At 43.5% G+C, this 25,299-nt stretch overlaps 1 protein-coding gene across 3 annotated transcripts in view; it reads left to right on the plus strand.

Annotated features, from left to right (window-relative positions):
* The window catches only part of srek1 (splicing regulatory glutamine/lysine-rich protein 1), an 83,954-nt gene that overhangs the window by 36,529 nt on the left and 22,126 nt on the right, over positions 1 to 25,299 (plus strand). For all 3 annotated transcript variants that reach the window (XM_068029429.1, XM_068029430.1, XM_068029431.1), the window contains exons 7-9: positions 2,485 to 2,575; positions 13,689 to 13,817; positions 21,131 to 21,265. In XM_068029429.1, coding sequence (XP_067885530.1) covers positions 2,485 to 2,575; positions 13,689 to 13,817; positions 21,131 to 21,265 — 355 coding nt within the window. The remainder of the gene's footprint in view (positions 1 to 2,484; positions 2,576 to 13,688; positions 13,818 to 21,130; positions 21,266 to 25,299) is intronic.

Genomic DNA, 25,299 nt, shown 5'->3' on the forward strand with positions numbered 1-25,299 from the left:
GGTTCCCTCACCACCTGCCGCATAACCAGTCTAGCAGCTATGTCCTTTCGGACTTCCAAGCAATCAGGACCGGATGAGGTGCATCCAAGGATACTGAGGGAAGTGAGAGTGGGAATTGCAGAGGCATTGGCTATAATTTTCCACTCTTCCTTAGATTCAGGGGTGGTGCCAGCGGACTGGGGAATTGCAAAAGTTACAGAAGGGGCACTAGCAACATGGAAATGTAATTGGCTGAGTGACAGGAAACAGAGTAGTGGTTAATGGATGTTCTTCGGACTGGAGAAAAGTTTGTAGTGGAGTTTTCCAGGGGCCAGTGTTAGGACCTTTGCTGTTCCTGATGTATATTAATGACCTAGACCCTGGTGTACAAGGCACAATTTCAAAATTTGCGGATGATATGAAACTTGGAAATTTTGTGAGCTGTGCGGAGGATAGTGTAGAAATTGAAAAGGACGAAGACAGGTTGGTGGAATGGGTGGACAAGTGGCAGGTAAAATTTAATGCAGAGAAGTGTGAAGCGATTCATTTTGGTAGGAAGAATGCAGAAAGTCAATATAAAATAAAGGATGCAATTCTAAAGGGGGTGCAGGAGCAGAGGGACCTGGGTGTATATGTGCATAAATCATTGAAGGTGGCAGGACAGGTTGAGAGTGTAGTTAATAGAGCATACTACAGCATCCTAGGTTTCATTAATAGGGACATAGAATACAAAAGCAAGGAAGTTGTGTTGAACTTGTAAAGAATACTGGTTCGGCCTCAATTGTAGTATTGCGTCCAGTTCTGTGCACCACATTTTAGGTAAGTTATGAAGGCATTTGAGAGAGTGCAAAATAGATTCACGAGAATAGTTCCAGGGATGAGGAACTTGAGTTACGTGCATAGATTGGAGAAGTTGGGACTGTTTTCCTTGGAAAAGAGAAGGTTGAGAGGAGATTTGATAGAGGTGTTCAAAATCATGAGGGGTCTGGACAGAGTAAATAGGAAAAAACTGTTCCCAGTGGTGGAAGGATTGAGAACAAAAGGGCACAGATTTAATCTAATTGGCAAAAGAAGCAATTGTGTCATGAGGAAAGTCTTCTTCTCACAGCGAGTGGTTAGGGTCTGGAATGCAGCGGTTAGAATCGGGAATGTACTGCCTGAGAGTGTGGTGGAGGCAGGTTCAATTGAGGCATTCAAGAGGGAATTGGATTGTTATCTGAAAAGAAAGAATGTGCAGGGCTACGGGGAGAAGGCGCGGGAGTGGCACTAGGTAAATTGCTCTTTCGGAGAGCCAGTGCAGATATGACGAGCCAAATGGCCTCCTGTGCTGTAATAATTCTGTGATTTTTGTGAAGTCAGGGTGGTGTCTTGGAGGTCAACTTGCAGGTGGTGGTGTTCCCATGCATCTGCTGCCTTTGTCCTTTTAGGTGGTAGAGGTAGCAGATTCGGAAGGTGCTGTCGAAGAAGCCTTGGCAGTGCATCTTGTATATGGTACACACTGCTGTCACTGTGCATCGGTGGTGGATGGCATGTCGATGAAGCGGACTGCTGTGTCTTGGATGATGTCGAGCTTCTTTAGTGTTGTTGGAGCTATACTAATCCAGGCAATTGGAGAGTCGTCCATCACACTCCTGACTTGGGCCTTGTAGATCGTGGACAGGATTTTGGGAGTCAGGAGGTCAGTTACTCACTGCAGAATTTCCAGCCTCTTCACCTGCTCTTGTAGCCACACTATTTATTTGACTGGTCCAGGTAAGTTTCTGGTCAATGGCACCTCCCTCAGGATGTGGATTGTGAGGGATTCAGTGATAGTAATGCTGTTAAATGTCATGGGGAGATGGTCATTGAGTGGCAGTTGTGTGGCGCAAATGTTTCTTGCCATTTATCAGCCCAAGCCTAAATGTTGTCCAGGTCTTGCTTCATGTGGGCACAGACTCCTTCAGTATCTGAGAAGTTGTGAATGGTACAGAATACTGTGCAATCATCAATGAACATCCTACATCTGACCTTATGTTGGAGGGAAGGTCACTGATGAAGCAGCTGAAGATGGTTTGGGCTACCCTGGCAGTACCCTGAGGAACTCTTGAAGCACTGTCCTGGGGCTCAGATCATTGGCCTCCAACAATCACAACCATCCTCCTTTGTACTAGGTATGACTCCAACCAGTGGAGGCTTACGTCTCCCCACCGTACCCCCCACCCTCCTACCCCGATTCCCATTGACTTTGGTTTTGCTAGGGCTCCTTGATGCCACACTCAGTCAAATGCTGCCATGATGTCAAGGGCAGTCACTCTCACCACACTGGTATTTATTTAAATTAATTTCAAAATGCAGTACTGTGACATTTTATTACAATTCCTGCTCTACACTCTTACGTATTTAAAGTGGGATATATATTTGTAATTTTCTAGCCACAGTGACTTATTTCTGTGTTGTACATGCTATGTAATTCGGTATAACTTACTGGTTATTACCCATCATTTGTTTTAAATTTACTTATTCAAGTGGTGGAAAAAGAAAGTGATGAGAAAAACAGAAGATCCCGATCCTATTCCCGATCTCGAAAGAAAAGATCACGTTCCAGTTCAAAACAAAGGTGAGGCATTAAACAGAGAATGTTTACCTCAGCTATGTAGACTAAGGGTTTCATGTTTCTTTAGGTTATTTTATCATCTGTATGTATGCAGATGTTTGTTAAAATCAAATAAATCCCCTGTTAAAACTGGTAATTTCTAAATGTAGTAACCTAGAAAAATGAAGACGATGTTTGATTTTCTTATGTGGCAATCACTTATTATCAGCTCTTTTTCTAGCTGTCACATCCTGCATTGTGCCATTTTATTGCAATTCTCGATCTACACCTTTTACGTATACAAAGTGGGATGTATATTTAATTCTCAAACTACTTAAAAGTAACTACACATCGAGATGTAAAAGCTTGCTTAAATTCAAATTTAGGCTTTATTGCAATTACAATATTAATTCAAAGTGATTCTTGACCACGCATCCAGCCGCTAACGTCATCATACTGTGCCAAGCTGCGCACATGTGCAAATGGGCTCCTGCTGTCTGTGTGCGCGCTGTGTTCCGCAATGCCAGGACTGGTTGGCGCTTTTTCAGATGATGTCATTGCGTAACCCGGGTAAGCGGGGAGAGTGCGGCCTAAGACCTTGGTAGCGGTGGGTGCGCTCTCCTCGCCCCCCCACCTCACTCACTTTCTCCCCCCCACCCCGCCCGCTTTCTCTCCCCTCTGCTCCGCCCCCCACCCCCCAGCTCGCTCTCTTCCCGGCCCGCTCGCTCGCTCTCTCTTCACCCCCGTCCGCGCGCTCCTGCCATTGTGTGCTGCCATGGGTTTACGTTTCCTTTGTTTGATTATTTGAGCAGCGCCATCTCTAGTCCTGGCAGCTGCCTGAATGTCACAGACTATGACGTTTTCGTGGAACAGGCTGCATTTGCGCATGTGCCAGTACAGCGTCACCTAGTGGTTGCGTTGTCAGCAAACGCAGCCATATTAATTTGAGACTAGTTTTAGAAAAGCAAATATAATGGTACAATAACGCATGGGGCTGAATTTTATTGGGGCACCGCACATTATGGCAGTGCGCTTTGAAGTTGGCGGCCTTCAGACACGGAAGCACCGTCGCTGAGCCCCCGGGATATTTCACGTGGGGACTCATTTAACTGGAGGAGGAGGAGCGGCCACTCCCAATGTTGCGCAGGCGCCGGCTCCATTTTTAAAGGGCTTCAAGCCCTTAGGAACAAATTAGATTTTTAAAGCCATATTATTGTGCATTTCCATTTAAAAAATAATTAAAAACTGGAGGCCCTTTCCCAACCCCACCCGCCCAATGTTTTTTTTATTGGCAAATATGTAGACAATTTATTACCAACCTGAACTTCTCTCTTCCCCCACCCCCACAACCTAGTCACTTTTGCCCTTCAATCCCTTCCCACCATCCTCACAGCCAATAAAAATGTTTTTCCTGCTCCCCCCCGCCGACCTGAAAATTAAACACGTCCGCCCTCCCCACAAGTGTCTCACCTTGAATCCCCAAACAGGGATCGGAAGGCACGGGACCTCCGTCCACAGGCCGGAATATCGCCGTGGGAAGGTTGCCTGGTGTAGGTAAGTTGTTTACCATGTGTTTGCATTCATTACAATACGATAATGAAGGCCCGGCTGTCGAGAGGCGGGGGTGCCACCCCGAAGCCTCACTGCCACCGATAAAATGCAGCAGGGCCTTCTCACGTCGAGAGTCGAGGCAGGCCTCTCCCGGCAGAATTTTACGGGCCATGACCCCCGACATCGAGGGGCTGATAAATTTCAGCCCATAGTTTCACCAAAAAAGTGCAAATGACTTGCAAAGATTTGAAAACTTTGGTTGACCAAACATTGACAGTTCTATTGGAATTGACAGTACAATCATAAGTACTATGCTATAGTTATCTGAGGAGGAGAAGCAAAAATACAACTTCAAGAGATCGTATAAAAGAGTGCAGCTTTATAGAATTTGTGTTGCTTAAGCACTTGACATGGGTATTGATGTCAGTTTCTGAAAGCTTTTATAATTATGTGAAGTGGTTTAGCACAAATGTTTATTGACATTTCACGTGAAGCTATGCATTGGATTCAGATTCCTCCTAATCAGCATTCAGGAGTCGAAAGGTTGCTGATCAGCATTCAACACTGTGACACTGGCCACTGATATGGTAGTTCTCTGGTGAGTTTAGAGTTGTGGGCTCTGTGAAATTGTGAAAACATAATCTTCAAATAATAATTTAATGGCAGTTTTCAGTGGGCTGAAACCTAAATCAGCTAGGGTTCAATTTAATCAGATCTTGCACCGTAGTGTAGTTGGAATGAAATAGTTGGACATCATTCATCGCAAACACTTATTTTAATGTTTTTTGATTCATTCTGAGATAAAGGGATAGGATTAACATATTACACATTCTGATGAGTCCATAAGTAATCACCTTATGTCAGACATTCAACATATTAAAAACTGTTTCTATTATTTTCATAGTGCTTGTTTCATTTTTTTTAGGCTGAATGGTTTACACGGGGGAGCAATGAGCCAGGTCTTATAAAGCAAGCAGAGTGCTGGGCAAGGCTGGGAAATGGCATACTTGCTACTTGCATCTGACTAGTTCCCGGTTACCATGTAGCTATATATTATTAATAATTCTTATTAATGCTTCCTCCTACAGTAACCCTTTTTAGTAGTTAAATCTTTGTCCCAATTTGAGTATGTAGACTGATCTAATCCACATAGATACTCTCCTGAAAAAATGACTGTTGTAATGAATTTCAAAACTTGTCTATATCATTTTGGTTTTTGATATCATCTAAGTAGATTTTTTAATATTTGACATTGAAAGAAACAACCCTTCCTGCTCCCTTTACAAAACTTGAATATTATATTTAATGAATACCGCCTAATATTTCTCATTGACTTTTCTGTGATGAACCCTGAATAAAGGTTTGCATTTAACAAAAGTAAAGAAGTTAAAAATCTGTTTTGTGCAGCATACCTCTAATTGGTAAATAATAAATTAGCCTGCCATTTTGTGGTATTTTCTTTCCCCTAACTGCAGCTGGAAGTAACTTGCTGAAACATGATACTCAGTGAGTACGATGGCGTTATGCAGGCTACCTCCATGAACTCAGAATGGCTGATCTGATGATACATGTGAGAGAAATTACAGGTTTTTGCTTGTCTTTCTTTTCAAGATCTTGAATTAGCCACAGTAAGAGTGACATAACTGAACTGTTTGAAACTTACTTCCAAATTCCTTTGATCGTAATTTTAATGTCTAAGTTTTTAACGTAGCCTTAAAATAACAAAGAAGAAGAATGTAGAAGAGTCTGGTATAAGAAGATAAATAACTGAAATACATTTGTCAATATTAGTGAACGGTTTATAAAGGAGTTTCAGCAGCAAGCCATTGAATATGGAATTTGTCCCACAAAATTATTGCTATTGTTGAATGTTATGGACAGAAGTATGAATGAAGATGTTCAAATGTTTGTGAAATGTAATTCTTAGGCTGCAAGGAGCATGGAAGTGTCAGTTGGAGATTGGCTGGCTTGGTTTGAATAGTGGAGATGGAGGTTGTGGAATTTTCCTGCATGTTTTCTAAGAGTTAAGGAGGTTTTGTTTTATTAGGAGCTATATTTTGGGTGACTGGATGGGAAGGTTGGAGTCCATGGTGAGATGGATTGTGCGGTTTTTGTGGAAGGGTAAGATTAATAGTGAAAATAGTCTATCTGTGTCTGTCTGTCTCTCTCTCTCTCTCTCTCTCTCTTGTATTTCCTTAGGAATGAGCACCAAATATCTCTTGTGTGTATTGCGAATGCACTGCTCATAACTGGGATAAATTCCATTTTCAGTGACTTACGAGCAAATATTTTGTTTCTACCACAAATATGTTATTAGATGTGAAATAGAAAAAATACTAATATACCACTTTATTTTGGTTGGTGGTTATTAAAAATGTAGCTACTGTTTGTTTTTATGTGAAACCAATTATATCTATAAGATTTGATTTATTTTGAAAATCCTGTTTGTCGGTGTTAACGTTAGAGATTTTAGAGACATCACAATACAGCCTGGCTACCTGACCCAAACCCAACCAAACCCAACTACATGTGCGGGGTCAGGTCTGTATTCTGCGTCCAGCATTCAGGGTCGGGTTGGGCTGGACTTTACTGTTTTGTTTCGTATTGTTTTCATTTTAATGTACAATTTTTTCCTGTTTCATTAATATGTTTGTTATTTTCCGGTCAGGTCGGGCATTTAAAAAAAAATTGAAGGAATCGGGTCGGGTTTGGGTTGGCTGTTGTCAGGTCGGGTTTTAATTTTATTCCTGAGCCAGGCTTTACGTCACAATGAAGAAGGCCCAGTGGTACACTTGATTTCATTCTTCTGGAATAACAATCCTCCTGTTTTCCTATTGGAGCATTTAGCTGCTTCTTTAAATTAGTCCAGTAACCTGCCTTCAACCACCTTCCCTGCTGTTGAGCAACCTCTGTAAGCAAATACTTCTGTCTATGTATTCAATTCTGTTCTAAACCTCTGCTTCACAAATGTGAACTGATGGTTTCTTGTCCTGGTATATGTAAATATTGATTTGGGTTCACTTTTTCCAGTCATATTAAGTATTATTTTCATGATTTGTTCTTCAAATGTGGGTGACAATGTCAAGGCAGCATTTATTGCCTATCAGGCATTAAGAATAGGTTTAGTACTGAGGTCACGTAGGTCAGACCATGTAGCATCAACAAATTCTAGCCTCTGAAGCTCATTATTGAACAAGTTAAATATTCAATTCTATTTCACAACTTGGAGGAATTTGAACTCTCAACATTTGGGTTGCTGATCCAGTGCCATACAAGGCTGCCATACCCATATCAGGTTCATTCTGAAACGTCTCTTTTTGAGCTGAAGAACTCTGGCTTATCAAAGCATTTGCCCTAGATAATATGCTTGGCATTGAGATACGTCCCATTGCTTTCCTTTGCATTGTCTCTGGGGCTTGGATGGTCCCTTAATTCATGGAGACCAAAAATGCATTTAGTACTTTGGCAGCGAGAACACTGAGTACTCTTCTGGTCACCACAACAGCCTCAACATGACTTCTGAGGGGTTTGAACTCAACTGATTTAGCAATATAACCGAGCATCGCATTTGCTTTTTTTTCCACCTCATACTGTTTGGATGTGGTGAGCAACAAGTCTAGTGACACCCCTGGTTTTTTTCAGCTTCTCCTATGGCAAGTTCTACTGTACTGTGGAGTAATTAGTAACACCTATAATACCTCCAACTGCATGGGTCGAAAGTTGCTGTTAGTTCGGATTTCAAAGAATTTTGATTATTGTAACTGTTAAAAAAAAATGTTATTTTATTTACTTGTACAGATTTCTTTCGGGTTTGCAGACAGAATTGTTCAGTCAAAGAATCTTTGTAACTGTAGCAGTAAAGGCTAATTCTGCTATCTGATCATTTCCAAAAGTTAAAATATTTTTAAGTAAAAAAACTAGAACTTCCTGAAAAGTATGTTATAGCCTATTGAAATTGTAATACATTGTTATGGAAGTATTATACATGATGGTCATTGGCAAAAGCTATATATTTATGCTCCCTTTTCTCACCTGCCCTTTCCGGGCTAATTTTAGACAGCTTTACGTGACAACTCCAGTAGTCTGCCTATGAACTCAAACTTGACAATTATAACATTAAACAGGACAAATTAACCACATTACTAGATTTTAATTAATGGACATAAGTGCTTGACCTAGTTTCAATTGAAAATGGACACATTATATTTGAAGGTCCGAATGAAATGTTAGGTGATAGCTTAGTGAAGTATCAGTGGAAAGAGTTCATTATCCCATTTCTCCTTAATTCCTGAACTCAGCCATACTGCTATTATGACCAGACATTGCATGTCTGTTTTTCCCTCCTTCCTCTGGTTGATAAGTGGGAGGAAATTTCTAAGGACTCATTGTTGTGCGGCTGTGTGACACATTGGGTGTCGTCCCGCTTCCGCCTCCGGCCAACTTTACGGCGGTCGGGTGGGGGAGGGGGGAGTGAAATGGCCCACCCGAGGCCAATCAAGGCCCTTAAGTGGTCACTTAATGGCCCTCGACCGCTTCCACAGGTATTTTACCCGTGGCAAGCGGGCATGCTGGGGAAATGAAAGGCCACCCAGTGATAGCCACCGACCCTTCCGCTCGCCGGGGGGTTCCATGGCAGTTGGGCACAGGGTATCGGTATTAGTAAAAAAATATAGTGTTAGGGAAATTAATGGGGTTAAAGGCTGAAAAATCCCTTGGGCCTGATAATCTACATCCCAGAATACTAAAGGAAGTGGCCCTGGAAATAGTGGATGCATTGGGGGTCGTCTTGCATAATGCTCTGGAGCAGTTCCTACAGATTGGAGGGTGGCAAATGTAACCCCACTATTAAAAAATGGAGGGAGAGAAAAAATAGGGAACTACAGACCAGTTAGCCTTACATCAGTGGTGGGGAAAATGCTAGAATCTATTATAAAGGATGTGATAGCAGAATACCTAGAAAGCATAAATGGGATTGGGAAAAGTCACATGGGTTTTTGAAAGGGAAGTCATGGTTAACAAATCTACTGGAGTTTTTTGAGGATGTAACTAGTAAAATAGATAAGGGAGAACCAGTGGATGTGGTGTATTTGGATTTTATTTTATTTATTTAGAGATACAGCACTGAAACAGGCCTTTCGGCCCACCGAGTCTGTGCCGACCAACAACCACCCATTTATACTAACCCTACAGTAATCCCATATTCCCTGTCACCTCCCTACACTAGGGGCAATTTACAACGGCCAATTTACCTATCACCTGCAAGTCTTTGGATGTGGGAGGAAACCGGAGCACCCGGCGAAAACCCACGCAGACACAGGGAGAACTTGCAAACTCCGCACAGGCAGTACCCAGAATCAAACCCGGGTCCCTGGAGCTGTGAGGCTGCGGTGCTAACCACTGCACCATTGTGCCGCCCATAAGGCTTTTGATAAGGTCCCACATAAGAGGTTAGTGGGCAAAATTAAAGCACATGGGATTGGGGGTAATATACTGGCTTGGATTGAGAATTGGTTGACAGACAGGAAACAGAGAGTATGAATAAACCGGTCTTTTTCTGGGTGGCAGGCAGTGACTAGTGGGATACCGCAGGGATCAGTGCTTGGGCCCCAGCTATTCACAATATATATTAATGACTTGGGTGAGGGAACTAAATGTAACATTTCCAAGTTTGCAGACGACACAAAGCTGTGGGGGGGGGGGTGGGAATGTGAGCTGTGAGGAGTATGCAAAGAAGCTCCAATGTGATTTGGACAAGTTGGGTGAGTGGGCAAATGCATAGCAGATGAGGTATAATGTGGATAAATGTGAGGTTATCCACTTTGATTGTAAAAACAGAAGGGCAGATTATTATCTGAATGGTGATAGATTGGGAAAAGGGGAGGTGCAATGAGACCTGGGTGTCATTGTACACCAGTTGCTGAAAGCAAGCATTCAGGTGTAGCAAGCAGTTATGAAGGCGAATGGTATGTTGGCCTTCATTGCAAGAGGATTTGAGTACAGGAGCAAGGCTGTCGTACTGCAGTTATACAGAGCCTTGGTGAGACCACATGTGCAGTTTTAGTCTCCTTATCTGAGGAAGGATGTTCTTGCTATGGAGGGGTGCAAAGAAGATTTACTAGGCTGATTATAGAAATCTATAAAATTCTAACAGGACTAGACAGGCTAGCTGCAGGGAGGATGTTCCCTATGGCTGGGGAGTCCAGAACCAGGGGTCACAGTCTCAGGATATGGGGTATGCCATTTAGAACCGAGATGAAGAGAAATTTCTTCACTCAGAGAGTGGTGAACCTGTGGAATTCTCTACCGCAGAAGGCAGTGGAGGCTGTCATTAAATATATTCAAGAAGGAGATAGATATATTTTTTAATGCCAAAGGGACCAAGGGATATGGGGAGAAAGCGGGAACAGGGTACTGAATTAGACGATCAGCCATGATCATTTTTGAATGGCAGGGCAGGCCCGAAAGGCCTACTCCTACTGCTATTTTCTATGTTGAGGACCGCCTCCCAACCCACCCCCGGGACCCAAGATGCCTCCCCTCCCCCAAACGACTACCCTTGCCTCACCGCCACGACCGATCACCAGCCATTCCCCCCCCCCCCCCCCCGCCAGCGAGGCCGGCCCAACTTAACTGGTCTCCTGGCTCCATGGCATCAGCTGGGCAGCAGTGGCGGCAGCTCACTGAGGCGGGACCTCCTCCCTTAAGCGGGTGGAGGTCCCGCCTCGGGACAATTAAAGCCCGGGGACCCGTTTAATGTGGGTCGGATCCCCGGGCTAGGCAGAAGCGGGTTCGCCACGTTGGTGGCTAAGTCCTGTCCGCCTACGGTAAAATCCAGCCCATTGTTGCTGAAATTTTAACATTGGCAGAGGCATGAATGGAGTTTGATCATTGAAGAAGCATGACCCAGTAAATGTTAAATACAACAACTTAAGTAATTAGAAAACTTAGGTTTTCACCAGATTTGGTCATTTTGAACATGTCCTTTGGCAGACGGAATTTTCAGAGGAAATTTTTTTTTTTTAAACGCCTACTAGAAATTGGCATTGTTGCAATGTGTGTCTATTCTGTCCTGGAAAACTTGTTACAACAGTTCTAAAGATTTTCACTGAGTGTAATAATGGATTTTCATTCAAATCCTTGAACTTGATACAATCTTAGTCAGTATCAGTCTGAGACCATGCCTACATTTATGTATTGACTTGTGACCTTAGGAAATTAAAGCCCTTGTCACATTTCAACCAAAGCCATATATGCATTTCTCGTGTATAATACTGCTTCCGTTTTTAATTTGCCGGGAACTTACTGCTTGGATCTTAAATCACTTAAATATTTTGGTAAATTTGCAGTGTGCAAAACATGCTGAAACACTTAGCGCTAATAAATAAAACCATTTAGTGTTTGAGCAAAGTTCACAGCATGCCAAAAATATCTACTTAGCATTAGCCAGATTACAAGCTAATTTAAGAACGTAAACATTAAAATAATTTAATCCTAAACAGTGCAGTTGTAACATTTAAATTCGCGTGCTTTGGAAAAAGGGTCTGATTTATTGATATGATTGGAGTCCAGATTTTGTGACAGTTTATATGATTTTCACACCTGTCAGTTCTTTTTTTAGGATTGTTCAAATTTCTACGGGTAAATATTTTTGGAGCCCTTCGCAATGGGAGTGCAGATCCAACAATCCTTTATCGGGAGGAGCATTGTGTATTGGGCAGACTGACCATGTCTGTGCAAAATTTACTAGTCTTTTTTTTCCACCAATGGGCAACAGGTTCCTCTCTAAAATTTTGGCAGTGCTGTAGACAATTTTGTTTATTTGTGACATTAAAAGGTGGTCTGTTTTTTCACTCTTCATCTAGTGATCATGACGGGAAAGGCACTGTCAGATAACAATTACAGCACCCATATATTGCTGCAACGGCATACCTCAATCTCAGTCTGAAATACTGAAACTCTGCTGTACTAGTATAGCAGAACTCTTTCTCACATTGTCTATCTTTTCATACCATCAAACTGCAGCAAATTATGAGTGCTAAGAAAGGTCTCATGCAGGGATATGTATGCATGCTGCTGACCCTGAGATAGGAAAGATCTCACACAGGAACATGTATGCAGGCTGATTCTGAGATGAGCTTCCAACCCCACCATCAACAAGCTCACCTACTTATACCTCTGTAACATCACCTGTCTCCGCCTCATCATAGCATATCAACTGCTGACACCCTCATCTGTTACCTCTAGATTTGACTGTACCAAAGGTACAGCTCTACAACTCTCCAAGATCTCTATACTCCTCCAGTCCTGGCCTCTTGCACATCCCCTTTCATACTCCCACCATTGGTGGCCATGCCTTTGGCGATGTAGGGCACAAGCTCTGGAAACCTCTCCGTCTCCCTCCCTCTCCTCCTTAAAGGTGCGCCTTTAAAAACGACCTCTTTGACCACCTGTCCTAATATCTCCTTATGTGGCTCTCGGTGTCAAATTTTGTCTGATAATGCTCCTGTGAAGCACTTTGGGATATTTTACCACATTAAAGGTGCTATATAAAAGCAAGTTATTGTTGAATGCTTAAGGCCACAATCAGGTCATCAGTGATCTTATTGAACGGCGGAGCAGGCTCGAGGGACCGATTGACTTACTCCTGCTCCTATTTCTTATGATTTTACTTGATTTGCAGCTTTTTCTCTTCATTTTTAAGCCCGGTCCTCCTTTTCTGCTCATCAAATTCAATTAATGTCATCCATTGGCTGTTTTATCCTAATGTAAAGAGAAAAAGTATCATCATGTTTATTGATCTGTTCTTGCTGAGAGTCTGTAGTGTAAACTGGGCCACCCCATTTATTCAATCTGAACTTCATTCTGAATCAGGCCCTGGCGCTCAGGATATAATGTTTGACAGTCTCCTTTGATTTTCTTTCATGAATATGCTAATTCATACAGGGGTATAAGATGCAGTATCTCACCTTAGTGCCCATTCGTCACCTGAGTCTAAACAGTGAGTGTGAGCAGAGTGTTCCACTGTAGGGTGGACATTACAGCCAATCCCAATCTTATTGTTACCCAAATCTAAGTATGCATTTTCCAGCAGTGGTTACTGATGGCAGTTGGAAGCCTGAATTTGGCTGATATTTCCTCTTTCACACTAGAAGCACTGAGGTTTGTTGTGACAGCTGAAATATTAATTCCCTAGTCAGTATCACTTAGTCGACACTAAAATACCATATTTTGGATATGGACTCAAGGTAACTGGACATTGTGATATACCATGCCCATATTGCTCAATGTGAGGGAGCTGGTAGGGAGGGTGTTGTTCTTTCTGTAGCATTCTATTTAATGACTGGAATGCTGACAATTACTGTACTCGGTTGTTTCATCATAAACAGATTTTTTTTAAACTGGGATTTTCAGCCTACACTACAGCACTTTAAAAGAAAAATGGTGTTTCGTTTTACTTCAAAGTGGTTATAAGACTAGTTAACTAATATTTTCTGTTTTTCAAAAATGCTGCATGTACTTTAGTTTTGAACCTCTTTTTAATTGTGCTGTCACCAAAAAAACCTTTATTTCCGGCTTTATTCTTCAGATGCTCCAGGAGTAGATCGCAACACAGATCTCCCTCGAGGCATAAGGACAGGTGTGATTCCAAGAGTCCTCACAAAAAGCGTTCACAATCAAAAGACAAATGCCGATCGCAGAGTTGTTCCCCATCAAGGTAAACTTCCATTATGGTTTTAAATTTAATGACTTAGAATTCCAACTTTTTCTTTCCTGGACTATGACTTCAATTTGATACTCCTGATTTGGTGCCCAAACAGCATCTGACAAATGTGTCCTATCCATAGTCTGTTGGCAAGAACACCTCATTGAGCATGTTAATAGGTGCTGTTGCTTTGCTTCTGTCTTGCACTTGAATAGCATTACAGCTGAACTTCTTGTACGGTTTTTCAAGTGGTTCCATCTGACTTAGCCTGAAGATGGTGCACCAGTGTGAATCGCGTGATGATGAGTATTATAGGCCTGTGTACTTATATTTCCCACTCTAGCAGTTCATAAGTAAATTGCTTCCAAAACAAAACTGGTGCTGCACCTACCTGAGCTGCAATGTTGATGCTGTCTGTCTTTAAAAAGGCTGGCATTGTCTTTATTTTTACTTTTATTAAATTAAAATGGTTTTACTTTGTTTTTATTCTTTCGTGGGATTGTTGTCCATTCCTAATTGCCCTTACATCTGAGTGGCTTGCTAGGCCGTTTCAGAGGGCAGTTAAGAGTCAACCACATTGCTGTGTGTCTGGTCACATGTAGCTAGACCAGGTAAGGACGGCAGATTTCCTTCCCTAAAGGACATTAGTGAACCAGATGGGTTTTTAATGACAATCGATGATAGTTTCATGGCACCATTACTGAGACTAGTTTTTAATTCTAGATTTTTAAAAATTAAACTTAAATTCCACCAGCTGTCGTGATGGGATTTGAACCTGTGTCCCTCAGGCATTACCTCAGGCTTCTGGATTACTTGTCCAGTAACATTACCACTACACCACCTGTTGCAGAAAGCTGTTAGTACTTTATACTTAATGATGAAGGCCATTTTTAGTACTATGCCAACCTTCCACTTTTGTGTCACGGCTTCTTTGGAGGGTGTTACTCTCCTTGACAACTTCTGAAGTCATTTGTTTGGGCTTCTCCAAAGCCATTGGCAACTGTGTCCTTACTGCAAAATAGGAAGCCCTCCATCCCTTAACTGTAGAACTGCTCCATACCACCTGGAATGAAACAAGAAGACTCACAAGTTAGTCCAATACTCTGCTACATGTGTTCCGCCTCTTATTTGGCACAATGGCAAGGCCGACTGCATAGGTGTCTGGACTGCTGCTTAGGGTTCTGCTACCATTCCAGCTATATCAAAGCAGCACAACTTCATTCACAGGGACCGAACCTTTAAACAAAAATGAAGACTACCAATACACAATTCTCCGCTTGTGCCGCACTTTAATTAAATTAAAAATGTAACCAATATTCATCAAAAGGTGTCCAAATAAAATCCTTGACCCATTACCTGCTTAAAATTGAGATACTCTCCCTCTCCCAAAACCATGGGGTTTTGCTGTTATTTGCCTCTATAATTATGCTGCAAGACCTGAATTGTTCCTGATCTTACTAGCCCAGCATCCAAAAGAGAGCCTCCAACAATATCAGAAGTATTTCTGCTCCATATAAATGACTGCCACAAGGACATGCAGAAGCACCAGTATTTGGTGGGGCACTCCTGATATACTGCCTACCCAAACAGTTACCCACCCTGGATTAGCAGTTCTCAAATGTTAATTGTACCAAGTATTTTTTTAATGTTTTCAAGCAGTGCACCTAAGTGATTTTATTGATCAAAGTAGCATCACCCTCTGGTACTAGATCCAAATGGTCTTTGTCTGTATGTCTTGACAGTAAGGGTGGGATTTTTATTCTTTGGTGAGGGTGGGAAAAGGGGAGGTTGGTTATTTAAATCCACCCCTTGAGTCGGCATTCCAGTTTCCCGACGTGAAACCAGCATGCCCTGAGTTTAAAAGATAGTGGCGGGAGCCAGAAGAGCCAACCTGCCAACTCTGTGCAAATGGCCACTTAAGCCTGTTAACGAGCTTTTTGTCAGCTTGTTCAGGACCAGTTTTTGATTTTCTTTCCAAGTTGTGGGTTCAATGTACCGTCAGAACCACAACAGGGAGGAGGAGTCAGTGGGGAGCGAGTTGGAACGCCAACGCAGAAGTAAGAGACAGCTTTGAACAGGGAAGGCTCAGAAGGCCCTCATTCACAGGCAGCCAGTTGTGCTCAGTGAGAAGAATTACCTTTCATATCTCTGCACTCTTGACCAGGGCATTTTGGGGCTGCTGGGATTGGGGAAGGAGGTGGGGGATGGCTCCTTCTGCTAACAGGTCTCAGGTTCAAGATGGTGGAAGGAGGTTCAGGAAGACTCCACATGCCATTGCCAAAGGAAGGACATTAGAGGAAATGGGATCAAGCTTCTCTGAGCTTGCTCTGACCAGTGATGAGGAGCAGCATCTGCTAGAGCAGAGCCAGATCCTTGGGCAATGGGGTCGAAGGGGTAAGGAAAGAGAGGCAGCAAGGCTTCAGACTCTCCATCATACACAATCTTACAGCACAGTCCAATGCTCACTTCCCATTTTCCTGCATTTCGCCAACATAAAATGGAAACACACAAGTTACTGCAACAACGTTCCCGGTGCTTTATTGCTTAACATTTCACTATTATTTACATCAGAAACACCGAAGTGACCAACAAAGTGATATTGCTGATGTGGTGACCTGCATTCACAGCCACTCCTACAAGCTTCTGCCTCTGTGGCTGAGGATGAGGTGGAGGCAGACTGCTAGCTACTGCCTGTCTGGGAACGTGACAACCAGCTTAGGAGGGGGTCACAGTCGCCCCTCTTGCCCTTTCTCTTTTTTGACTAACAGGGTTTAATCCTTTATTAAACAGTGTTTGTGCTTACCCCCTCAGTGAGCGTTTTACCTTTTACCTTTAGTGTGATCATGAAAGAACTAATCAAACAGGTTTCCTTCAGTATAAACAAGGAAGAGGTAAGTTTATTATACTCAACAAGCTAAACTCAATCGAAACATAATATAAAATATGCTACACCTTCACGCACACATTCACACGAGGATCACACACACACAAATAGATTACAGAGTGGAAAGTAGGTTTTTTGGTTGGATTAAAGTCCAGAATAAGAAAAAGTTAAATACACAATCTGGGGTTGGATGATTCGGTGATCTTCCGGCTGGAGTTGTATTCTTGTAGTCTTTGGCTGGTCAAAATGCACTTTGTGCCTGGTCCGCTTTGCTCAGGGTTTTCTTGGAGGCAGACTTGTAGGTGGCTCTCTTCCCTTGGTCTCTGGCTGTAGCAGTCTGTAGGCTTGGAGGGTCCACAGTCGCAGACAGTTTTCAAGCTTGATGTTTTCTGGAGAGAGAAAGGGAGGCAAACAGCCTTTTCTGCTGCTGCAGTCTCAGTTAATGCTAGTCTCTTTTTTGTGTAACAAAGCTCCTAATTTTTTCAGAGATGAACAGATAGTCACATTGCTTCAGGGTATTCTCTGGAACCTTCTAATGAGATACAAGGTTCAGAATTGGTTCCACAGACTCTTTCAAAGTCAGTGTGTCGGAATTGCCTTGACTGCCGTGCTAATGAAGCAATCCCAGGTAATTTAATTACTTAGAGCAAGCCATTGTTCTAGGTCCAGGGCTTCTCAGATTTCTGAATCCGGTTGGGCCTTGGAATGTGCAAAGGTGTTCCAGATGCAAATTGTGGTTGCTATCTTCGCTGCCAGTCTTTTTTTAGAAGTTAACTGTAGCACTTTCATCAGTAAAAGTCTAAGTTTCCAACTGATGAATTAATATTTCTCATTTGGCATTTAGTGTTTTCTTGACAGGGAGTGAGATGCCTGTAGTGGCTGACCTCGATGTGGAGGTGCCGGGGGGTAGCCTCTATCACAGGACATGACTCCACAGATGCTTCGCCAGTTGGAGGGGTCATAGGAGCGAATGATGATGACGGAGCCCTGTGAGGGGTAGCCCCCTCATCACCATCTGTCGTCTCCTCAGTCCTTTAATGGCGCCCTTGATTGCTGGAAGGAACCACCAGCTGGGGTGCAACTGACATCCGCTCCATGCTTTGTTGTGTCATTTGCACCTCGACTGGCCAGTGCTACAGACTGCAGCATGCATTCCGTGGATGTCAGTGCACTGTTCCTGCATCCACTCTAAGTGCTGCCACATATGGCTGTCCATGAGATTGGCCACTCTCTCAGTGGAGGAGCTCATGCGCTCAAAGCACTGAGGCATTGTGGAGAACATGAAATGAATTATGGGCGGCGCAGTGGTTAGCACCGCAGCCTCACAGCTCCAGGGACCCGGGTTCAATTCTGGGTACTGTCTGTGTGGAGTTTGCAAGTTCTCCCTGTGTCTGCGTGGGTTTCCTCTGGGTGCTCCGGTTTCCTCCCACCGCCAAAGACTTGTAGGTGATAGGTAAATTGGCCATTATAAATTGCCCCTAGTATAGGTAGATGGTAGGGAATATGGGATTACTGTAGGGTTAGTATAAATGGGTGGTTGTTGGTCGGCACAGACTCGGTGGGCCGAAGGGCCTGTTTCAGTGCTGTATCTCTAAATAAAAATAAAAAAATGGACTCCTCCATTCTCATCCCATGACTCCACAGTGCCTCAGGTAACTCCGACATGTGGACACACATCTCACTCTGGTTCTCTAGTAGAGCCGTCTGTTTTATGATTCTGGAGGCACTACATCTCTACCCTGCTGCCCTGTCCTGCATCCTCTGAGGGTGACTGACCACAGCTGCCTCTGCCTCTCCCGGATCCTCCAGCTCTGATGTGAGGGAGGTACGCTTCACCCTGTGCCACCCTCTCTCATAACGTGTGAGGTCCCACCGAGTATCTGCACTGGTGGAGGATATGCAGGAGAGATGAGATATTGCAGGCTGTGAGGTGTTATCTTCATCTGACTGCTCAGGAATCTGTTGTCTTTGTTTGGCCTCTTGCTCCTTTGCTGCTGGCCCTATGAGAGACGTAAGAGAAGCTGGTTATGAGAGATCGGGGCAGTAAAGGCCTGCTACCCGACCCGAACCCGACAGGACCCAACGACTTGTGTCTGGTTCAGGTCGGGTCGCTCTTCCGGGTCCGGCTTTCATGCTCGGGTCGGGCCGGGGCCGGGTCGGGGACACACAGTATTAATTGGCCTTGAAAGGTTGTTTGAAAAGATGAAGATTGGAGCCACAAAGTCAGTGATTGTTTGGTCAAGAGTTGAACAGAAACCCAGAAAGATGTGCTCAGACAGGTTGTGCCACACTGTACCAGTATCTGTATTGCTTAAAATAAGCACAGCAATTGCCCGAAGGCTCAGAAAATATCATTATACATTACCTAGACTCCTGCTGTACAGGTTGAAATACTTGCTGCAAGTTTATCCAGTGAGCAGCTGAGATGCAGAGACCAGGAAGGTCCTGAGTGATTAATTATTATAAAATATACAGTATTTATATAAAAAATATTAAATTACTTAAAATACAGTACTGTACTGTATGTGTGTAGACTAGAGTCCTGACAGTGATAATTTAATACTTTTTATATAGATACTGTATATTTTATAATAATTAATCACTCAGGACCTTCCTGGTCTCTGCATCTCAAAAGTACAAAGATAGGTATAATTAAAGAAGGCTATGCAGCCAGCTCGCCCACTCTTTCTTAGAATCCTTTGGTCCCATGAATCTAATGTTCAACCATTCAGAAGATCATGAAAATTAGTTCAAACATATGAAAACAAATGGGAAAAGACCTCTGATCCATCAAGCCTGTCCCAAGGCCATTGACCAGCACCCGACCAAATCATCTGGAAGAGGCAGAAAAACAGAAGATGCCTTAGCCCAATGTAGGAAAATGTTTCTGTGATCCCCTAAAGCAATTAAGCAATCTCCAAGAAACTGGTAACTCATTAGTCCCCTATATTTTCAGTCAGTCCACAAACTACCTATTATAACTTGAAATTGTCCAGATGCCTTTTGAGGGCCTACAAATAATCCATACTCATCACTATCCAGGAGACAATGACTCTTCTGTGGAAAAAAAATACTTCCTAACATCTAACCTGACTCTGCTTACCTATTTTATAACCATGCCGCCTAGTCCCCCATTTCTACCCGTCTCAAGTAACCTGTACACTGGACAGAATCTAATCCCTTCACAATTTAAAAACTTCCATCAAATATCCCCTCTACCTGCATTTTTGTAATTAAATTAGCCCTAATATAACTCATTTGATCCAGCTTGCTTATCATCCCACAGAAACCTACAGTCTCTGCATCACAGAATCTAGCTCATGAATGATTCCAAAATATTTGTCTCCACCAGCCTGCCTGGGAGAACTGCTTGCTAGTATTGAGAGGTTGTGTAAATTGGGCCTATATTTCTCCGGAGTTTAGATGAATGGGATATGATCTCATTGAAACATACAAGATTCTGAAGAGGCTGGGTAGTGTAGACGCTGAGAGATTGTTTCCGCTGGTCGAGGTATCTAAAACCCGAGGGCACTGTCTCAGGATAAGGAGCAGATCATTTAGGACTGAAATGAGGAGAAATTACTTCACTCGGAAGGTTATGAATCTTTGGAATTCTCTACACCAGAAGGTTGTGGATGCTGTATCATTGAATACATTTAAGGCTGGGATAGACAGATTTGAGGTCTCTCGGAATCGAGGGATATGGTGAGCGGGTGGGAAAGTGGAGTTGAAGCCTAAGATCAGCCATGATCGTTTTGAATGGCAGAGCAGGCTCGATGGGCCATATGGTCTACTCCTGCTCCTATTTCTTGTGTTCTTGTGTATTAATCCTGCAGTTGTATTTTGCCAGTTTGTACCTATCTCCTCTTGTCCTGCAATTGTGCTAGAAGTCAAAATAATATTCCAGTTAATCTTTTCCATTCACTTGATATCTTATCTACTATATAAGTTCCTCTCTCATTTTCCTCCTTTCAAGACTGAAGAGTTCAATTTAATGCTTCAGCATTTGTGTGAAATGTAATTGTGTGAAATGCATTGACATGCTTCAACAACCTGATGAGGTGCTATGTGCAAGTCTTTTTAGGCAAATGTAGCCAAGGTCATTCTACACTTGCAGAAAATTGGATCTTATATTAAACTCTTATCTCAGCTGTAAATAGAATTTACTTGTTTTTCTTAATCAAAGAGTTAATTATTTTAATGGTTTCAGTTAAAAACTAAGGTTGACTATAGATTAAAGCAAAATATTCTTGTATATTGTAAATCTTGAGGCTAAATCTTTCGACAAAATTAATATGACTTAAACACAAAGTTGAGCAAAACTGGCAGTAAATAAATATGTTAAAATTTGTACCTTTGGCAGAGGTGTCGACATTATCTTGTGGCTTGCTTAAATATGAACTTGTTCTCTGTGATTTACAAATTACTTACACACTAATAGGGAGAAGACGACTGAAAGTGACAGTAAAGGGAAAGAAGAAAACAAAGATGGGGATTATGGGAAGAAGAAAGAAAAGAAGTCCTGCACTCCACCAGGAAGAAACAGCATAACTAGGCGATCTCGGAGTTCAAGCAGGTAGGGTATCAGATAAACTGAGGCATTTAATTATGTTCAGAAAATTAGATACATGCTCCCATATTTTTAGAATTTGTCTTGAAATGGCGGCCTGATTTTTTTTTTAAAACAAAGAATGAAGTTGCCATCAGTAAGGATTTATAGACACTTTGATCCAGGTGATCATAGGTGATTTTTCACATTCAAGTTCACTTGACACTGCTTGAGGTCTGTTTTGAGATATTGGATAGGATAAAGAGGAGGTGCTTAAAGGGTTGGCAGTACTCAAAATAGAAAAATCACCCAGTCCAGATGGGATGCATCCTACTTGCATAGTAAAGGTGGAAATTGCAAAGGCTCTAGCCACAGTCTTCCAGTTCTAACGAGATATGGGAGTAATGTTAGAGACTGGAGGTTTGCACATGTTATACCCCTGATCAAAAGAGGGGTGAGGAAACTTCTTTAGAGACAGTAATACAAGACAAATTGTGCATAAATAAATGAAAGTTAGCACAGATTTGTTTAAGGCAAATTGTTTTTGATTAGCTTGATTGATTTCTTTGAGGAAGTAACAGAGAAGGTAGTTGAGGCTAGTGCGGTTAATGTCTGTATTTCCAAAAAGGTATTTGATAAAGTACCACATAATAAACTTGTTAGCAAATTGAAGCCCGTGGGGTAAAAGGGACAGCAAAAGTAGCATGCAAAATTGGCTCAGGAAAAGAAAGCAGTGAGTAGTGGTGAATGTTTTTTTTTCCCAGACTGAAAGAACGTATAGAGTGGTTTTCTCCAGGGAGCGGTATTAGGACCTCTGCTCTTTATGACAGCACCTTCCAAACCCACGACTTCTACTACCTAGAAGATCAAGGGTAATTGACACATGTGAACACCACCACCTGCAAGCTGCCCTCCAAGTCATTTAGCATCCTGACTTGGAAATATATCACCGTTTCTTCACTGTCGCTGGCTCAAAATCCTGGAACGTCCTTCCACATGGACTACAGGTCCAGGAAGGTGGCTTGCCACCTTCTGGAGGGCAATTAGGTTTTGGTAATATTGCCAGGGAAACTCGCATCCCATGAATGAATTTTTAAAAAAGTTAAGAAGGCTGTTAAAAATGCATAAGGGAACCTGAGCTTTATAACTGGAAGCATAGGCCCAAATTTAAGAATGAGGCAGTGCCTCGCCCACTGGCTGGAAAGCTGGAGGTGAATCTGCCTCCGCCGGGCCTGCAAGCCACGTTGCTGTTTTGTGTGACTCAGGCCCTTAATTGACTGCAGTTAGGGCTTCCTGCCCTTTGAGGCAGAAGTCCCGCCTCCAAGAGCTGCTGGCCAATCAGAGGGCCAGCAGCTCTTCAGTCCAAGCAGCACCACCAGGAGCAGTGGGCAGTGCTGGGACTGCACACAGTCAGAAGAGGAACATGGGCGTCGGCCTTGGAAAAGATAAGTGGAGGTCGGGCCGTGCTGGGGACAATCAGTTAGGTCCAGGTGAGGGCTGGGGAGGGGATCAGAGTGCAGGGCAAGGGGGATTGTTTCAGCAGGAAAGTCCTATGCTGCTGGAGGGGTGCCCGATCAGGAGGGGCCATTCCCCCTCTCAGCCCGCAAGGAGGCCTCCAGGTATTACTAAGCAGCCTCCTCAGGTGCTGAGGTACCCATCTGCCACTGGTAAAATACCAGCAGCAGTGGGAAGAGGCCCTTAATTGGCCACTTATGGGCCTCAATTGGGCTGCGGGTGGGTCGCCTGCCACTCCCTCACGACTGGTGAAATAGTAGCGGGGTCGAGGAGGCGACAAGCGCTGCGTCCCCGCTATCCCATCAGATCTTACGCCCACTCCTGGCTTGGTGGGAGGGGTGTAAAATTCCAGCCATAGAGTACAAAAGCAAGGAAATTATGCAAAACCTTTATAAAAGTAATGCTTCAGCCCTCGCTGGAGTTCTGTGTCCAATTCTGAGCACCAGTCATTAGGAATGATGTCATGGCCTTAGAGAGGGTGGAGAAGCAATTTACTCAAATAGTACCATCAATGAGGGACTTCAGTTTTTTGGAAAGACTGGGGATGCTGGGGCTCTTTTCCTTACAGCAGAGAAGAATGGTTTTGATAGAGTAAATAAGGAGAAACTGTATCCAGTAGCTGAAGGGTCAGTAACTAGAGGACACAGATTTAAGGTAGTTGGCAAAAGAATCAGAGGCAACATGTGGAAATGTCTTTATGCAGCAAATTGTTGTGACATGGAATGGACTGCCTGAAAGGGTGGTGGAAGCAGGTTCACTTACAGCCTTCAAAAGGGAATTGGATAAAAAATTGAAGAGGAAAAATTTGAAGAGCTCTGGGAGAAGAGCAGGGGTGTGGAACTAATTGGAACTCCCCTCCAAAGAGCTGGAACAGGGACTTATATGATTAGTTACATACCTGTCACTTGACTTAGAACCATAGAAAAATTACGGCACAGAAGGAGGCCAGTCAGCCTGTCGTGTCTGTGTCAGCTGAAAAAACTAGCTGCTCAATCTAATCCCACCTTCCAGCACCTGGTCCATAGCCTTGCAGATTATAGCACTTCAGGTGCATGTCCAGCTACTTTTTAAAAGAATTGAGGGTTTCTGCCCTAATCATCGTTCCTGGCAGTAAATTCCAGACACCCACCACCCTCTGGGTGAAAAAGTTGTTCCTCATATCCTTTCTAATCCTTCTACTAATCACCTTAAATCTGTGCCCCCTGGTAATTGACCTCTCCCTAGGGGAAATAGGTCCTTCCTGTCTACTCTAGCCCCCTCATAATTTTGTACACCTCAATTAAGTCACCCCTCAGCCTCCTCTGTTCGAAGGAAAACAACTTCAACTTTCAAGCCCTGGCAACATTCATGTAAATTTCCTCAGTACTCTCTGCAGAGCAATTATATCCTTCCTGTAATGTGGTGACCAGAACTGTACGCAGTACTCCAGCTGTGGCCTAACCAGCATTTTATACAGTTTTTTATTATTCATTTGTGGGCTGTGGGCGTTGCTGGCCAGGCCAGCATTTATTGCCCATCCCTAATTGCTCTTGAGAAGTTGGTGGTGAGCTACCTTCTTGAACCGCTGCAGTCCATGTGGGGTAGGTACACCCACAGTGCTGTTAGGGAGTTCCAGGATTTTGACCCAGCGACAGTGAAGGAACGGCGATATAGTTCCAAGTCAGGATGGTGTGTGACTTGGAGGGGAACTTGCAGGTGGTGGTGTTCCCATGCATTTGCTGCCCTTGTCCTTCTAGTTGGTAAAGGTCGCGGGTTTGGAAGGTGCTGCCTGAGGCGCCTTGGTGCATTGCTGCAGTGCATCTTGTAGATGGTACACACTGCTGCCACTGTGCGTCGGTGGTGGAGGGAGTGAATGTTTGTGGATGGTGTGCCAATCAAGGGGCTGCTTCGTCCTGGATGGTGTCGAGCTTCTTGAGTGTTGGTGGAGCTGCACCCATCCAGGCAAGTGAATCACATTCCTGAGTTGTGCCTTGTAGGTGATGGGCAGGCTTTGGGGAGTCAGGAGGTGAGTTACTCGCCCCAGGACTCCTAGCCTCTGACCTCCTCTTGTAGCCACGGTATTTATATTGCTACTCCAGTTCAGTTTCTGGTCAACAGTAGCCCCTAGGATGTTGTTAGTGGGGGATTCAGCAATGGTAATGCCATTGAATGTCGAGGGAAGATGGTTAGATTCTCTCTTGTTGGAGATGGTCATTGCCTGGCACTTGTGTGGCGCGAATGTTACTTGCCACTTACCAGCCCAAGCCTGGATATTGTCCAGAATCTGCTGCATTTCTACATGGACTGCTTCAGTATCTGAGGAGTTGCAAATGGTGCTGAACATTGTGCAATCATCAGCGAACATTCCCACTTCTAACCTTATGATTGAAGGAAGGTCATTGATGAAGCAGCTGAAGATGATTGGGCCTAGGACATTACCCAGAGGAACTCCTGCAGTGATGTCCTGGAGCTCAGATGATTGACCTCCAACAACCACAACCACCTTCCTTTGCGCTAGGTATGGCTCCAACCAGTGGAGAGTTTTCCCCCTGGTTCCCATTGACTTC

The sequence above is a fragment of the Heterodontus francisci genome, chromosome 4 (genome assembly GCF_036365525.1).
Source record: "Heterodontus francisci isolate sHetFra1 chromosome 4, sHetFra1.hap1, whole genome shotgun sequence".
NCBI lineage: Eukaryota > Metazoa > Chordata > Chondrichthyes > Heterodontiformes > Heterodontidae > Heterodontus > Heterodontus francisci.